The sequence below is a fragment of the Bombina bombina genome, chromosome 4, assembly GCF_027579735.1.
Source record: "Bombina bombina isolate aBomBom1 chromosome 4, aBomBom1.pri, whole genome shotgun sequence".
NCBI lineage: Eukaryota > Metazoa > Chordata > Amphibia > Anura > Bombinatoridae > Bombina > Bombina bombina.
In genome coordinates, this window is record NC_069502.1 from 574747197 (window position 1) to 574764029 (window position 16833).

The 16833-nt window shown below is 37.9% G+C and overlaps 1 protein-coding gene across 1 annotated transcript in view; it reads right to left on the reverse strand.

The window, feature by feature from the left end:
* Nucleotides 1-511: 511 nt before the first annotated feature.
* EPHA7 (EPH receptor A7) overlaps nt 512-16833 on the reverse strand; it is a 380959-nt gene continuing 364637 nt past the window's right edge. Inside the window, exon 18 of the mRNA XM_053710553.1 lies at nt 512-2445. Coding sequence (XP_053566528.1) covers nt 2331-2445 — 115 coding nt within the window. The 3' untranslated portion in view covers nt 512-2330. The remainder of the gene's footprint in view (nt 2446-16833) is intronic.

Sequence of the window (16833 nt, forward strand, 5' to 3'; positions counted from 1 at the left end):
ATATAATTTGTTATGAAAAGCACCTCGCCACTCATATGTACAGCGAGGGCCAGACCACTTTTTTTGTAATTGGTGGGTCTGCAATGAGCATTTCTTGATGGACCTGGCCATCCTTTTATCATCAGGCACTTTGTCGGGATGCTTGAAGCTGGAAGAGGTCATACCAACCTAGAAGAACCCTTAAACAAGCCAGTATCAGCTAGATATATATATGCATAGGCATATATATGCAACAGCATTTCCAAAAAATAATTTCCTTATTGAGCAAGTTTCCATTCATATTCTTGCAGATCAATCTCCAAGTACATTAAAAAAAGGCATCTGTGTTTCAGTGTTTTTTTTACCCGATTTGCTAGCCCAAAGCAACAGGCTACAAAAGCGGAACAAATCTTTTTGTAACCTGGTGTGTGAAACAATTCAAAATGTCTTGTTTGAAATCAATGACTAAATCATGTTTGTCAAAAGAAGAAAAAAACACCAACCAAAACACACATAAAACAACAGAAGGCTGTTATAGTTCCAAAAATATATTTACAGTCTAGTACAAAGATTACAAATGGAAGTGTCTATGAAATGGAAATATTGAAAATGCATTTTACTGTTTTTAAAGAAACATTTTACAATTGATAATTATTTAACAAATAAAATAAATAAAAATGTTAAAATATAACAGTGTATATAGATTTAAATGGATAGAAAGTAAAAACAAGCAAAGGAGGATATCCATTTGTGTTATCTGCAGCCATCTTTGGTCCTATATGGTAAAATACATTATGTAGCACTGAAATACCTGTTTCTGTGATTCTCTGAAAGTAAAATAGAAAAATATAGTGCATTTTAATGTATTCAGAGCTCACTACAGAGAAATATGTGTACAAAACAAGACAGTATAAATAAAATTTACACACTTTACATTGAAACATTTACAGTTTTGTGGATGCCCACATTATCAAACTAGACCAAATTCTTGCAGATCCCTGGGATCTTTCATTTAACAACCCCATTTTGTTTGGAAGTACATGGTTCCATGTGATGGGTCATTCACTAGCTAAACAAGTTTTACAAATATAATTCTTACTCTAAAGATATGCACAAAGGAAATACCTAGAAAGACACAATTTATTATTGCTTCTGTAGACACAAAAAGGCAAAAAAATGTTATAGGTATTTTTTTGTATTATAAGAATTGAAAACACTATTCTCTGATGCACAACTCTCCAATCGTGAAGAAAAACAAAAACTACTACCCTTTTTACCCTGATATATATATGTATATATATATATATATATATAGTGCTATTATAAAATCTAAAATAATACAATCAAATTTGGATTGCATTCAACAAGATCTTGTACAAAATATATTTTGGCTATTTGTTTCAAATCTAATATTATATAAAAATGTTAAATCCTTATTAACCTTTGCACAAAATTGCATGTACTTCTGGCAGTGATCGGTGTAGACAACAACTTTACCAGAAGGGTTTATTCTACATTGAATAAAAGATTTACGGTAGGGAATGAGTAAACGTTTGCATTACTAGTTTATACTGTCTAATTCAGGAGACCCTGCTATTTCTGAGAATTAAAGAACTCTCAGCTGTTATCAATTATTTAATATGAGAAAACATTTCTATTGTGAACTATGAAACAAAAGTGTCATAGCACCACAAACTGTCATTATTGCTTTATGCATAAATCTTTAGAAAATCTTTAAAAATAGCAGAGTTATTATCGTTTGTATATGCGTTTGTCTGTCATAGATTTGCCAATGCCTACATGTCACTAAATAAAACACCTTCGTCAATTAAACATATTTTGAACCATGCTATTCACATTTTGCTATTAATAGCTTAAAATGAAATATACAGTACTAAAAAAGGGGGAGGTTTAGAAGGATAACACATGAAAAAAAAATATATTTCATAAATTACAGCTTCAGGAAAATATTAAGCTGCATTAACTAATTGTCTTAACTTTTTATCCCACAAATATATTCTTTTTAAAATTATTTATATACAGTACATTTGAAAAAGTCCATTGGGTAAAAAGGAGGTTAGAAAGCTCTGTTTTCATTGCAGGTAGTATATTGTTTTACTGCTTTCTTTCTTGCCACATTATTTCCCTATTACACTCTCGGGTACGGTCTTGTGGCACTTAGGAGTTCAAGTCTGTAGGTGCTTGAGGATCTAGTTGATAATCATCTACTGTAGAAAGCCATAGTAAAGAGGACCCAGGGAACTGAGTATAATCTAGCAGCAGTTCTTGTGTAGTGAAGGCCAGTGCTGTTGTCTCAATGTCTTTCCTCCCTCATAAGGGAGGGCTTCCTATCACACCTGTATGCCTGTTCCATGTAGATGTAACATCTGTGCCCTCATAGTCTGAATACTGCTCATTATTTTCTTCTGGTGGCCAACCAATGTGATTCCTAAACTCATGACATCACTGCAGAGAAGGTAAAGAAGAACACAGCTTAGTTATACTTTTTACACTATGAAGATTATTTACAATACTATTTACATAGCAATTTTATCAAAATATATGCAGTTACATCAACCTGTGTACACAGTATAAAAGCTATAAAGTATGAAGGATGTGTACTTAAATATATAATAACTTTTAGCATTTATTTGCAAGTGACCCGGCATCATGACGAGCAGGCAGCTGCTTGTGCAATGCTGCCTCCTACTTTTGCGCGGCTAACAATCACCTTAATTGGACCACAGCTACTTAACTAGCATTTCAGGCCTCCTCACATGAGTCTGAAACTCTGAGGCCCAAAACTGCATCCACAGCTTAATAAGGGCCAGATTACGAGTGGCACACCAACAGTTATGCCTGAGCGATATTGGCTTTATCACGGCTTTGCGTCGGAAAGAGGATAATAATGTAATAAGTTCAAAGTAAGAAAGTGAACGCAATTGAATTTACTGCGCGTCGGGATAGTGCAGCTTCAGAAGTTTTGTTAATTGTTACGATCGAATAAAAAGTGTCACAAAACACAACAAAATACATTTAAAAGTACAGTTACACTCATAGTAACACTATCTAATAAAAATATTTAAAAAATTGCATTAAAAAGTTGTAAGGGCTCAAAAATATGAGGTCTCTGGTGTTAGAAAGAAAAAAGGCATCCAAAGGGCTTTACAATAGATATACATACATATACATGTCTAAAGATGTATGTGTATATATATATAAATATATAGAGGTATGAAAAAAAGCAAACACTGCACGGGCCATCAAAGTGCTGTTAAAGTCAGAAAGTTTATTTCTCCACAAAGGTTTAGACAAAGTCAGACATCAGAACACCTGACATGTTTCGCGCAGGCGTACCTGCGCTTCATCAGAGGTCATAATAAATATATATATATATGTGTGTGTATATATTTGTGTGTGTACATATGTATTTATGTATTTATATTTGTATATAGATATCAAAATAACAAGAGTATTGCATTGAGCAATGATACTTTTTTTATTATTGGACTAACTATACATTTATAAGTTGACAAGCTTTCGGAAGAGTTCCTTCCTTTATCAAGTCTAAAGCAACACTGACCAATTCAATGAAATTTACAAATATAAATACATAAATACATATGTACACACACAAATATATACACACACATATACATATATATATATATATATATATATATACACATACATCTTTAGACATGTATATGTATGTATATCTAAATCTCTGGACTAACACGGCTACTCCAATTAACGTGACTATGGAAGATATTTGTATAAATGTCTGTATATATTTACAGACATTTATACACATATAAACACATATAAACACATAAATGCATATGTATATGAGTGCATTGGAGCCCTTTTCAGTCAAGTAGCTGAAAACATGAAAAAACTATTCAATATTAATATTTTTAATAAAGTGTTTAACTATGTATTTACTGTGAATATTTCACATTCTATTGTTCTTCACATAGGGGAATATCTATTTATAAATAGATATTCCTATATATGTATATATCTATACCTATATATAATCATCTATCTATCTATCTATCTATCTATCTATCTATCTATCTATCTATCTATCTATCTATATATATATATATATATATATATTTTTTTTTTTTTTTTTTGAGAAAATGCGCAAGTAGAGTGTTATTTTTTTCCACATTTCGTTCTCCTTTGAAGTCTAGGGGGGGGAATACATTAATGCGGTCACGATATTCTAACCAGAAATGTTTTTACTTTCAACTTGTAATATGCATGCAAAAAATTACTTCTAGCAGATTTAGCCCGCAAGTGGGAGCGCTAAATAGCACTCCACTCATAATCTAGTCCTAAATGGGGCCCAATTAGTAACCTTCACTAAAACGTTTTCCAAATGTGTTTTTTTTTTTGTTATCTATATGTGTCTTCCCTACTCCACCATTTTGACAAACTGTTAGAACTGCATCATCTTATTGCCCTTATCACCTACTAACTATATAACATGGGTGCTTAGAATTGTTACATATACACACTCCCTGTATGGATGAGATTTACATTTGCCAGAGCAGAGGTGAAAAAGCTAATTTGACACTCACACGGGTTCCCCTCAGAGAATTCTCTAAAAAAAAGGGGGCTGTCCCTGTGAGATGCCTTCCATAGAGATCACTGGAAAGGGGAACTTCGCTACGGCAAGCAAAGTTATTAGTGAGCAGGTGGTTCCTTTTAAATATTAAATACTACAAAAAAAGCAAATCAGATTACTCTGCTATAAGTGTATGTATCTTGCAATAGCCTCTATGAATGTGTGTGTTTTTCTATTAGGGAAATAAGTATTTTGAGTACTTTGAAGAAACATCATCCCCTTTTAGTTTGTGAGATAAAACAGCAAGATCTGAAATGGCAAAATGTTTAAAAAATATCACAGATCTGGTAGAGAATTTAGAGCTACACCAATGGATCACAGCTGTTCAGTCCACTAGCTAGATTACATGTGGCGCGCTAATGTTAGTGCCTGCATGATATTACAATATAGTGACTGCGGTAACTTGCGCGCGTATTATCAGTTGAAGGTAAACGCACACCCATAAGCCCAATTTAAATTTGTGCACATTTGGTGAGTGCAACTGAAGACCCTGTGTAAAGGGTTAGGGCTAAAAATAAATGTGCACCAAACACAACAGAAATACATTAAAATAAAGTGTTACACTCATTTATACACTATATAATAAAAATTATTCATATTTTTTTGCACATTTAGCCACCAATCAGCAAGCAATACCCAGGTGCTGAACCAAAAATGGGCTGGCTCCTAAGCTTACATTCTTGCTTTCCAAATAAAGATACCAAGAGAATGAAGGAAAAAAATGATATCAGGAGTAAATTAGAAAGTTGCTAAAAATTGCATGCTCTGTCTGAATCATAAAAGGAAAAAAATGGGTTTATTATCCCTATAAGAAAGCTGTTAAGCAGCTTCTGAGAATCTGTTGTTTTGTGTCATCACCGCCTTGTGGCATCACCCTAGTTCCCTAGTTCCCTCACTCCTCACATTCAGTCCTTGGCTAAAGCCTGCCGCTTCCACCTTAAAATCTCTAAAATTAGACACTTCCTTACACAAGACACAACTAAGATTTGAATCCACTCTCTCATTCTTTCCCGCCTCGATTACTGCAACTCTGTCCTCTCTGGTCTCCCCACCTGCCACCTAGCTCCTTTACAATCCATAATGAATGCCTCTGCCAGACTCATCTTCCTTACACGTCGCTCTTCATCTGCTGAACCTCTCTGCCAATCCCTTCACTGGCTTCCTCTTGCCTCTAGGATCAAACACAAAATTCTCATTCTGACATACAAAGCCCTCCACTGCACTGCTCCTCCCTATATCTCAGACCTTGTCTCCAGATACTCTCCCTCCCGTCCCCTTCGCTCTGCTCATGACCTCCTACTCTCCTCCTCTCTTGTCACCTCATCACACTCCCGTTTACAGGACTTCTCCAGACTGGCTCCCATCTTGTGGAACTCTCTGCCTCGCTCCACAAGACTCTCTTCTAGTTTTAAAAGTTTAACGTGTTCCCTAAAGACTCTACTGTTCAAGGATGCATACAAACTATGCTAACCTTTCTTTATACCAGTTCCTCTCCTCCATTGCTATCCCCTTAGCCCCCTTAGCATGTAAGCCTAAGAGTCCAGCTGTTTGTAGATCACCTTCTTAAGAGCTGACTACAACAGTGCGACTCTTACCTAAAATTGTTTTGTTGTATTCCGTGTTTGTTTATAGCGCTGCGGAATCTGTTGGCGCTCTATAAATAACCGATAATAATAATAGTGTCCCAGTAAGAAGTGGAAGGGTACAATAAGTTCTGAAAGCAACCCCTGGAAGATGACACATGGTTGTAATGTGCAGTAAAACACTTTGTAAATGTCGACCACATGTTATCATACGCGCTAAAGGGGTTAATATGTTGGCACTTTATATTAGATAGACAAAAATAAATACATTGTTTCAAAAATAAATATAAAAAATATATGTTATGATAAATTGAGTAATAGATGACAAAGTTTGTTTAGAGGAAATACTAGATATGAGTCCTGATATTTACCTTTTTGGTTTTGTGACACATAGGGCAATAAATGCCGACAGCATACCCTGTCAGCATTTATCATTGCACTAGCAGTTCTTGTGAACTCGATAGGGGTTGACTCGATATTAGTGATGTCGCGAACCTAAAATTTTGCGCTCGCGAAGAGCGAACGTGAACTTCCGCAAAAGTTTGCAAACGGGCAAACCGGGCGAACCGCCATTGACTTCAATAGGCAGGCGAATTTAGTGATGTCGCGAACCTAAAATTTTGCGTTCACGAAGAGCACCTGGACTGTGGCATGCCGGAGGGGGATCCATGGCAAAACTCCCATGGAAAATTACATAGTTGATGCAGAGTCTGGTTTTAAGCCATAAAGGGCATAAATCACCTAAAATTCCTAAATTGTTTGGAATAACGTGCTTTAAAACATCAGGTATGATGTTGTATCGTTTAGGTAGTTTAAGGGTTATGCCCGCTTCACAGTGACAGACCAAACTCCCCGTTTAATGCACCGCAAACAACCGCAAACAGTCCATTTGCACAACCGCAAACAGTCCATTTGCACAAGGTTGGATACCAAGCTAGCCATGTCCCGTTCTTTGTCCTCACTGATGTCCCTGCGTGTGCAATCACTTCCTGGGGTAACAGAAAATGCTCCACCCACAAGATGCTCCTATTATATTACTGCACTGAGGATGCTGCCTGTATCTGTGTGTCCTGCTCCCTGGCCGGAGAGCACAGGGGACACCAGGTCGAGCTGCTGAATGAGGCTTCTGAGAAGAAGAAAATGAAACTGAGAAATGTTCTGCAGAAACTGACCACAAAGAGAGAGGAGACTGAGAAAAGAGTCCAGAGTCTGCAGAAGCACAGGAGAGGGGTGCAAGAGAAAGCAGCTGGTGTAACAGAGAGACTCACTGCCCTGATTAGGGACATCAGGAAACAGCTGGAAGACCTAGAGAAGCGAGTCCTGAGTGAGATCACCCGGCAGCAGGAGCAGGTTTTTCTCACACTCTCTGATCTGATCCAGCAGCTAACCAGGAAGATTTGTCACATTGAGGAGCTGTGTAACGTGACTGACCCATTAACTGTCCTACAAGAAAAGGAATCACACAGAGATGAGATGCTTGGTCGGTCCTCCTACTTCCAAGTTCCAATTTGGGGCACTGCACGTGCAATCTAATGTGCCACCAGATAGGAGTGGTGTGTTAACTAGTACTATTCTTATCAGTTTAATCCCTGTTATGTGCCCTACCACGGGATGTGTATATGGCATTGATTTGAGGAACCCAGAGATGATTTTAGGAACCAGGAGATGGAAAAAGATGCTTGGTCGGTCCGGCCACGAGATAAATAGATAGATAGATACATAGATTAGATAGATAGATCAATAGATGCAATAGATACATTTGATGATAGATACGATAGATAGATAGATTTGATAGATAAATAGATAGATTTGATAGATAGATAGATAATTTCCCAGACAGAGAATTACAAGACGGGTGGTCTGGGACCCATGGTAAGGTTCCCAGAGGCAGTTGTGGTGCCCGAGGCTCTGATTAGAACAGAGCACTCTGGAATTTATCTGCCCTTGGCCGAAATCGGAACATTCTTTAGCTTTCTGTCTGTCGGTCAAATGTCCGTCTGCCAAATGTCCGTCTGCCAAATGTCCTTCTGCATTTTGTCAGAGCACCACATGCAATCTACTGTGCCAACAGATATGAGTGGTCTGTCAAGTAGTACTATTCTTATCAGTTTAATACCTGTTACGTCCCCTATCAGGGTACGTGTATATGGCATGGATTTTAGGAACGGGAGATGGAAAAAGATGCTTGGTCGGTCCGGCCACGAGATAGATTTGATAGATAGATAGATAGATAGATAACTAGATAGATTTGATAGATAGATTATTTCCCAGACAGAGAATTACAAGATGTGCGGTCTGGGACACATGGTAAGGTTACTTCCTTTTGCACAATCGAGTAAGATTGGGGATTGCCTTTTTTGCAAAGAAATTTCGGCCGTGTACCTCCACTGCGGTGTCCCCTATCAGGGGATGTGTATATGGCATGGATTTTAGGAACCGGGAGATGGAAAAAGATGCTTGGTCGGACCTCCTACTTCAAATTTGGGGCACTGCACGTGCAATCTACTGTGCCACCAGATATGAGTGGTGTGTTAAGTAGTACTATTCTTAGCAGTTTAATCCCTGTTATGTGCCTTTTTTTTGGTTTGGGTTTTGAAGCCACAGTGCAGCACCAGAGGCCAGAAAAATTAGGCATGTACACATGCATGAAAAATTAGGCATTGTTGCAGCCGCTGCTGTAGCAGCGGCCAGAAAAATTAATGTTTGTTTGACAGTTAGAAAGTGCCCTAAAACATTGCGACTTGAACCCTAGTTGTTGGCGGATAAGTCACGCAAGTCATCCGGCATTCGAAGATAAAATACAGCAGCGTGTGGACCATTTTTAGCCCAAGGCAGCTCATCTCATCAGGCCTTTTTTACTTGAACATATCGCCCAATGTCAGTCCCTTCAGGATCCATCCCTCATTCATTTTAATAAAGGTGAGGTAATCAAGACTTTTTTGACCTAGGCGACTTCTCTTCTCAGTGACAATACCTCCTGCTGCACTGAAGGTCTTTCTGGCAGGACACTTGAAGCGGGGCAGGCCAGAAGTTCGATTGCAAATTGGGATAGCTCAGGCCAAAGGTCAAGCCTGCACACCCAGTAGTCAAGGGGTTCATCACTCCTCTGACAGATCAAGTGAGGCGGCTGTGGTGCTAGTGTCGGTGGTGGCAGCAGGCAGGCGAGTGGTAAGTTGAGTGCCCGAAGCTAAGCTGGAGGAGGATGGTGCATCAAGGTTACGAGCGGAAGCTTTAGAAGATTGGGTGTCCTGTGTTATAAAGTCAACTATTTCATCAGAACTTTTCGTGTTCATGGTACGTGGCCTAACACTGGGCATTATTCTATGGCCAAAGGGAATCACAGCACCGTGACCACGACGGCCCCTGCGGGTTGGCCTGCCTCTGCCCGTCATTTGTTTTTCAATTAGTGCTACTATGCGTGCAAGCTACTGTGAGTGGGCACAGTATACGCTGTGAGCCTGACACAAAAAACCAGACTGTTGTTTCACAGTCAAATTTTTTTTTTTTTTAAATGTACACTGACACTACTATTAAACAAGATAATATGAGTGGTGGCACTGGTCAAGTGGGCACAGTATACGCTGTGAGCCTGACACAAAAAAGCAGACTGATTTTTCACAGTCAAAATAGTTTTTTTATTTTTAAAATGTACACTTACACGACTATTAAACAGGATAAGATGAGTGGTGGCACTGGACAAGTGGGCACAGTATATGCTGTGAGCCTGACACAAAAAAGCAGACTGATGTTACACAGTCAAAATAGTTTTTTATTTTTAAATGTACACTTACACTACTAAAAAACAAGATAATGTGAGTGGTGGCACTGGACAAGAGGGCACAGTATACACTGTGAGCCTGACACAAAAAAGCAGACTGATGTTTCACAGTCAAAATAGTTTTTTTTATTTTTAAAATGTACACTTACACTACTATTAAACAAGATAATATGAGTAGTGGCACTGGACAAAGGGGCACAGTATACGCTGTGAGCCTGACACAAAAAAGCAGACTGATGTTTCACAGTCAAAATAGTTTTTTTTTTTTTTAATGTACACTTACACAACTATTACACAAGATAATATGAGTGGTGGCACTGGGCAAGTGGGCACAGTATACGCTGAGAGCCTGACACAAAAAAGAAGACTGATGTTTCACAGTCAAAATAGTTTTTTTATTTTTAAAATGTACACTTACACTACTATTAAACAAGATAATATGAGTGGTGGCACTGGACAAGTGGGCACAGTATACGCTGTGAGCCTGACACAAAGAAGCAGACTGATGTTTCACAGTCAAAATAGTTTTTTTATTTTTAAATGTACACTTACACTACTACTAAACAAGATATGAGTGGTGGCACTGGGCAAGTGGGCACAGTATACGCTGTGAGCCTGACACAAAAAAGCAGACTGATGTTTCACAGTCAAAATAGTTTTTTTATTTTTAAAATGTACACTTACACTACTATTAAACAAGATAATATGAGTGGTGGCACTGGACAAGTGGGCACAGTATACGCTGTGAGCCTGACACAAAAAAGCAGACTGATGTTTCACAGTCAAAATAGTTTTTTTATTTTTAAATGTACACTTACACTACTATTAAACAAGATAATATGAGTGGTGGCACTGGGCAAGTGGGCACAGTATACGCTGTGAGCCTGACACAAAAAAGTAGACTGATGTTTCACAGTCAAAATATTTTTTTTATTTTTAAAATGTACACTTACAAAACTATTAAACAAGATAATATGAGTGGTGGCACTGGTCAAGTGGGCACAGTATACGCTGTGAGCCTGCACAAAAAAGCAGACTTATGTTTCACAGTCAAAATAGTTTTTTTATTTTTAAAATGTACACTTACACTACTATTAAACAAGATAATGTGAGTGGTGGCACTGGACAAGTGGGCACAGTATACGCTGTGAGCCTGACACAAAAAAGCAGACTGATGTTTCACAGTCAAAATAGTTTTTTTTTTTAAATGTACACTTACACTACTATTACACAAGATAATATGAGTGGTGGCACTGGGCAAGTGGGCACAGTATACGCTGTGAGCCTGACACAAAAAAGCAGACTGATGTTTCACAGTCAAAATAGTTTTTTTATTTTTAAATGTACACTTACACTACTATTAAACAAGATAATATGAGTGGTGGCACTGGTCAAGTGGGCACAGTATACGCTGTGAGCCTGACACAAAAAAGCAGACTGATGTTTCACAGTCAAAATATTTTTTTTTATTTTTAAAATGTACACTTACACGACTATTAAACAAGATAATATGAGTGGTGGCACTGGTCAAGTGGGCACAGTATACGCTGTGAGCCTGCACAAAAAAGCAGACTTATGTTTCACAGTCAAAATAGTTTTTTATTTTTAAAATGTACACTTACACTACTATTAAACAAGATAATGTGAGTGGTGGCACTGGACAAGTGGGCACAGTATACGCTGTGAGCCTGACACAAAAAAGCAGACTGATGTTTCACAGTCAAAATAGTTTTTTCTTTTTTAAATGTACACTTACACTACTATTACACAAGATAATATGAGTGGTGGCACTGGGCAAGTGGGCACAGTATACGCTGAGAGCCTGACACAAAAAAGAAGACTGATGTTTCACAGTCAAAATATTTTTTTTATTTTTAAAATGTACACTTACACTACTATTAAACAAGATAATATGAGTGGTGGCACTGGGCAAGTGGGCACAGTATACGCTGTGAGCCTGACACACACGCTGGCAGTAGCAGGCTGGCCTGGCAACTGCAATTAGATTACACTAGCAGACTGATGTAAAAGTTTTTTTTTAAAAAATGTACACTACTGTTATAACAGATATGACTGGTGGTGGCACTGAGAAAGAAGGCACAGTGTATGCTGTGAGCCTGACACACAGGCTGGCAGTGGCAGGCTGGCCTGGCAACTGAAATTAGATTACACTAGCAGACTGATGTAAAAGTTTTTTTTTTTAATTTACACTAATGTTACACCAGATATGAGTGGTGGCACTGAGCAAGTAGGCACAGTATATGCTGTGAGCCTGACACACAGGCTGGCAGTGGCAGACAGGCAACTGTTATTAGATTACACTAGCAAACTGATGTAAAAAAAAAAATTTAAAAAAAATTTACACTACTGTTACACCAGATATGACTGGTGGTGGCACTGAGCGAGTAGGCGCAGTATATGCTGTGAGCCTGACACACAGGCTGGCAGTGGCAGGCTGGCCTGGCAACTGAAATTAGATTACACTAGCAGACTGATGTAAAAGTTTTTTTTTTAATTTACACTAATGTTACACCAGATATGAGTGTTGGCACTGAGCAAGTAGGCACAGTATATGCTGTGAGCCTGACACACAGGCTGGCAGTGGCAGGCAGGCAACTGCTATTAGATTACACTAGCAAACTGATGTAAAAGTTTTTTTTTTTAAATTTACACTACTGTTACACCAGATATGACTGGTGGTGGCACTGAGCAAGTAGGCACAGTATATGCTGTGAACCTGACACACAGACTGGCAGTGGCAGGCAGGCAACTGCTATTAGATTACACTAGCAAACTGATGTAAAAGTTTTTTTTTTAAATTTACACTAATGTTACACCAGATATGACTGGTGGTGGCACTGAGCAAGTAGGCACATTATATGCTGTGAGCCTGACACACAGGCTGGCAGTGGCAGGCTGGCCTGGCAACTGAAATTAGATTACACTAGCAGACTGATGTAAAAGTTTTTTTTAATTTACACTAATGTTACACCAGATATCAGTGGTGGCACTGAGCAAGTAGGCACAGTATATGCTGTGAGCCTAACACACATGTACACTTACACTACTATTACACAAGATAATATGAGTGGTGGCACTGGGCAAATGGGCACAGTATATGCTGAGAGCCTGACACAAAAAAGAAGACTGATGTTTCACAGTCAAAATAGTTTTTTTATTTTTAAAATGTACACTTACACTACTATTAAACAAGATAATATGAGTGGTGGCACTGGACAAGTGGGCACAGTATACGCTGTGAGCCTGACACAAAGAAGCAGACTGATGTTTCACAGTCAAAAGTGTTTTTTTATTTTTAAATGTACACTTACACTACTACAAAACAACATATGAGTGGTGGCACTGGGCAAGTGGGCACAGTATACACTGTGAGCCTGACACAAAAAAGCAGACTGATGTTTCACAGTCAAAATAGTTTTTTTATTTTTAAAATGTACACTTACACTACTATTAAACAAGATAATATGAGTGGTGGCACTGGACAAGAGCGCTGTGAGCCTGACACAAAAAAGCAGACTGATGTTTCACAGTCAAAATAGTTTTTTTATTTTTAAATGTACACTTACACTACTATTAAACAAGATATGAGTGGTGGCACTGGGCAAGTGGGCACAGTATACGCTGTGAGCCTGACACAAAAAAGTAGACTGATGTTTCACAGTCAAAATAGTTTTTTTATTTTTAAAATGTACACTTACACTACTATTAAACAAGATAATATGAGTGGTGGCACTGGACAAGTGGGCACAGTATACGCTGTGAGCCTGACACAAAAAAGCAGACTGATGTTTCACAGTCAAAATAGTTTTTTTATTTTTAAATGTACACTTACACTACTATTAAACAAGATAATATGAGTGGTGGCACTGGACAAGTGGGCACAGTATACGCTGTGAGCCTGACACAAAAAAGCAGACGGATGTTTCACAGTCAAAATAGTTTTTTTATTTTTAAATGTACACTTACACTACTATTAAACAAGATAATATGAGTGGTGGCACTGGGCAAGTGGGCACAGTATACGCTGTGAGCCTGACACACACGCTGGCAGTGGCAGGCTGGCCTGGCAACTGCAATTAGATTACACTAGCAGACTGATGTAAAAGTTTTTTTTTAAAAAATTTATACTACTGTTACACCAGATATGACTGGTGGTGGCACTGAGAAAGAAGGCACAGTATATGCTGTGAGCCTGACACACAGGCTGGCAGTGGCAGGCTGGCCTGGCAACTGAAATTAGATTACACTAGCAGACTGATGTAAAAGTTTTTTTTTTTTTAAATTTACACTAATGTTACACCAGATATGAGTGGTGGCACTGAGCAAGTAGGCACAGTATATGCTGTGAGCCTGACACACAGGCTGGCAGTGGCAGGCAGGCAACTGCTATTAGATTACACTAGCAAACTGATGTAAAAAAAAAATTGTAAAAAAAATTTACACTACTGTTACACCAGATATGACTGGTGGTGGCACTGAGAAAGAAGGCACAGTATATGCTGTGAAGCTGGCAGTGGCAGGCTGGCCTGGCAACTGAAATTAGATTACACTAGCAGACTGATGTAAAAGTTTTTTTTTTTTTTAATTTACACTAATGTTACACCAGATATGAGTGGTGGCACTGAGGAAGTAGGCACAGTATATGCTGTGAGCCTTACACACAGGCTGGCAGGCAACTGCTATTAGATTACACTAGCAAAACTGATGTAAAAGTTTTTTTTTAAATTTACACTACTGTTACACCAGATATGACTGGTGGTGGCACTGAGCAAGTAGGCACAGTATATGCTGTGAGCCTGACACACAGGCTGACAGTGGCAGGCTGGCCTGGCAACTGAAATTAGATTACACTAGCAGACTGATGTAAAAGTTTTTTTTTTTTTTTTATTTACACTAATGTTACACCAGATATGAGTGGTGGCACTGAGCAAGTAGGCACAGTATATGCTGTGAGCCTGACACACAGGCTGGCAGTGGCAGGCAGGCAACTGCTATTAGATTACACTAGCAAACTGATGTAAAAGTTTTTTTTAAAATTTACACTACTGTTATACCAGATATAACTGGTGGTGGCACTGAGCAAGTAGGCACAGTATATGCTGTGAGCCTGACACACAGGCTGGCAGTGGCAGGCTGGCCTGACAACTGAAATTAGATTACACTAGCAGACTGATGTAAAAGTTTTTTTAAAAAAATTTACACTAATTTTACACCAGATATGAGTGGTGGCACTGAGCAAGTAGGCACAGTATATGCTGTGAGCCTGACACACAGGCTGGCAGTGGCAGGCAGGCAACTGCTATTAGATTACAAAGAAAAAAAAAGACTGATGTAGCCCTAAAAAGGGCTTTTTGGGGTGCTGTCCTTACAGCAGAGATCAAATGAGTCCTTCAGGACTGTAGTGGACACTGAATACACTAGCCTAGCTATCGGTTTCCCTATTAAATCAGCAGCAGCTACACTGTCCCTCCTCTCACTAGCAATGCAGCTTCCGAATTAATCTAAAATGGCTGCTGTCCATGAGGTGTAAGGGTCTGGGAGGGAGGGTCTGCTGCTGATTGGCTGGAATGTGCCTGCTGACTGTGAGATACAGGGTCAAAGTTTAGGCAATGATGACAAATAGGGGGCGGATCGAACATTGTATATGTTCGCCCGCCGCTGCGAATGAGAACAAGCTATGTTCACTGGGAACTGTTCTCCGGCGAACTGTTCGCGACATCAATTTTTAAATATAAGTTTAGGGATTTTGCATTTTAGGGGTTTTGATTTTAGGGATTTTATAATTTAGGGATTTTTGTTCTTTTTACGTTTTGATTTTCTGGATTTTAGACATTTCGATTTTCTGGATTTCAAGATTCTGCCTTATGGTATTAGAGATTTTGAGTTTAAGTATTTTGATCGCCTCCCTTAAAGGGATATTAAAGTAAAATTTTAGAAATGTATGTATAGCATACATTAACATTTAAACATTATCTTCCTACAAAAGAAATACAATTTTGTTAGCAAAATGTCCATTGTTCTGAAATACAGATACATACTCCTTGATGTTTAACTTACCTAGTAATTGGGTAGATATAAATTAGCTTATATACTAATCAAGCAATCACTGTTATAATGTTGCAAGGTCTTAGTTCTAAATTCTGCAATACATACTCCAGCAAAAAAATATATATATATTCTTTATTTTTTTAGTATGCATAAAGAAACATTTTCGATTGGAAATTACATTTTATTTGAATTTTCCTTTAATAGAGACAATAATGCAGCAACAAATTGCTATACTAGAACAGTCTGTAAACTAGAGGTAGACTTAGGCATAGATATAACATTTCTTGTTCATTATTGTTTACTAAATAACTTAGAGGGGAAACAGAGGTGTCCTTGCTAATTTACTTTTATTTGTTATCTAATTATTTGGCATATAAATTTTTAGTGTTTCGATTCAGATTGTAAACTGCAAATTATGTGCTGAACAATTAAGTCTTCTTTTTTCTCCAGACATTCTCTTTTTGTTTTGTATTCTATGTTCTTTGCTTGTTGGTGTACAGAGAATTTTATATGAATTAAATTTTGTTTTAAAAATGGAAGGATATTTTAAATAGGTCAAAAGTAAATAACTTGTTTACACCTGTATTTCTTCACTGTTCCCTCCTGTAGACAAAATATTTGTTTAGTAAAGGTTGTGGATTAAATCAAGTCTGTACAAGAGTTCTAGAAAAATAGAAAAGTTTAAGATGTTAAAAATAAATTCTAAGGGATATTTAAACAATAAAGGTGACAACTGTTATGGTGTCAGATGTTTGCTTTGCAAAATCACTTTAAAATGCCCATATAAA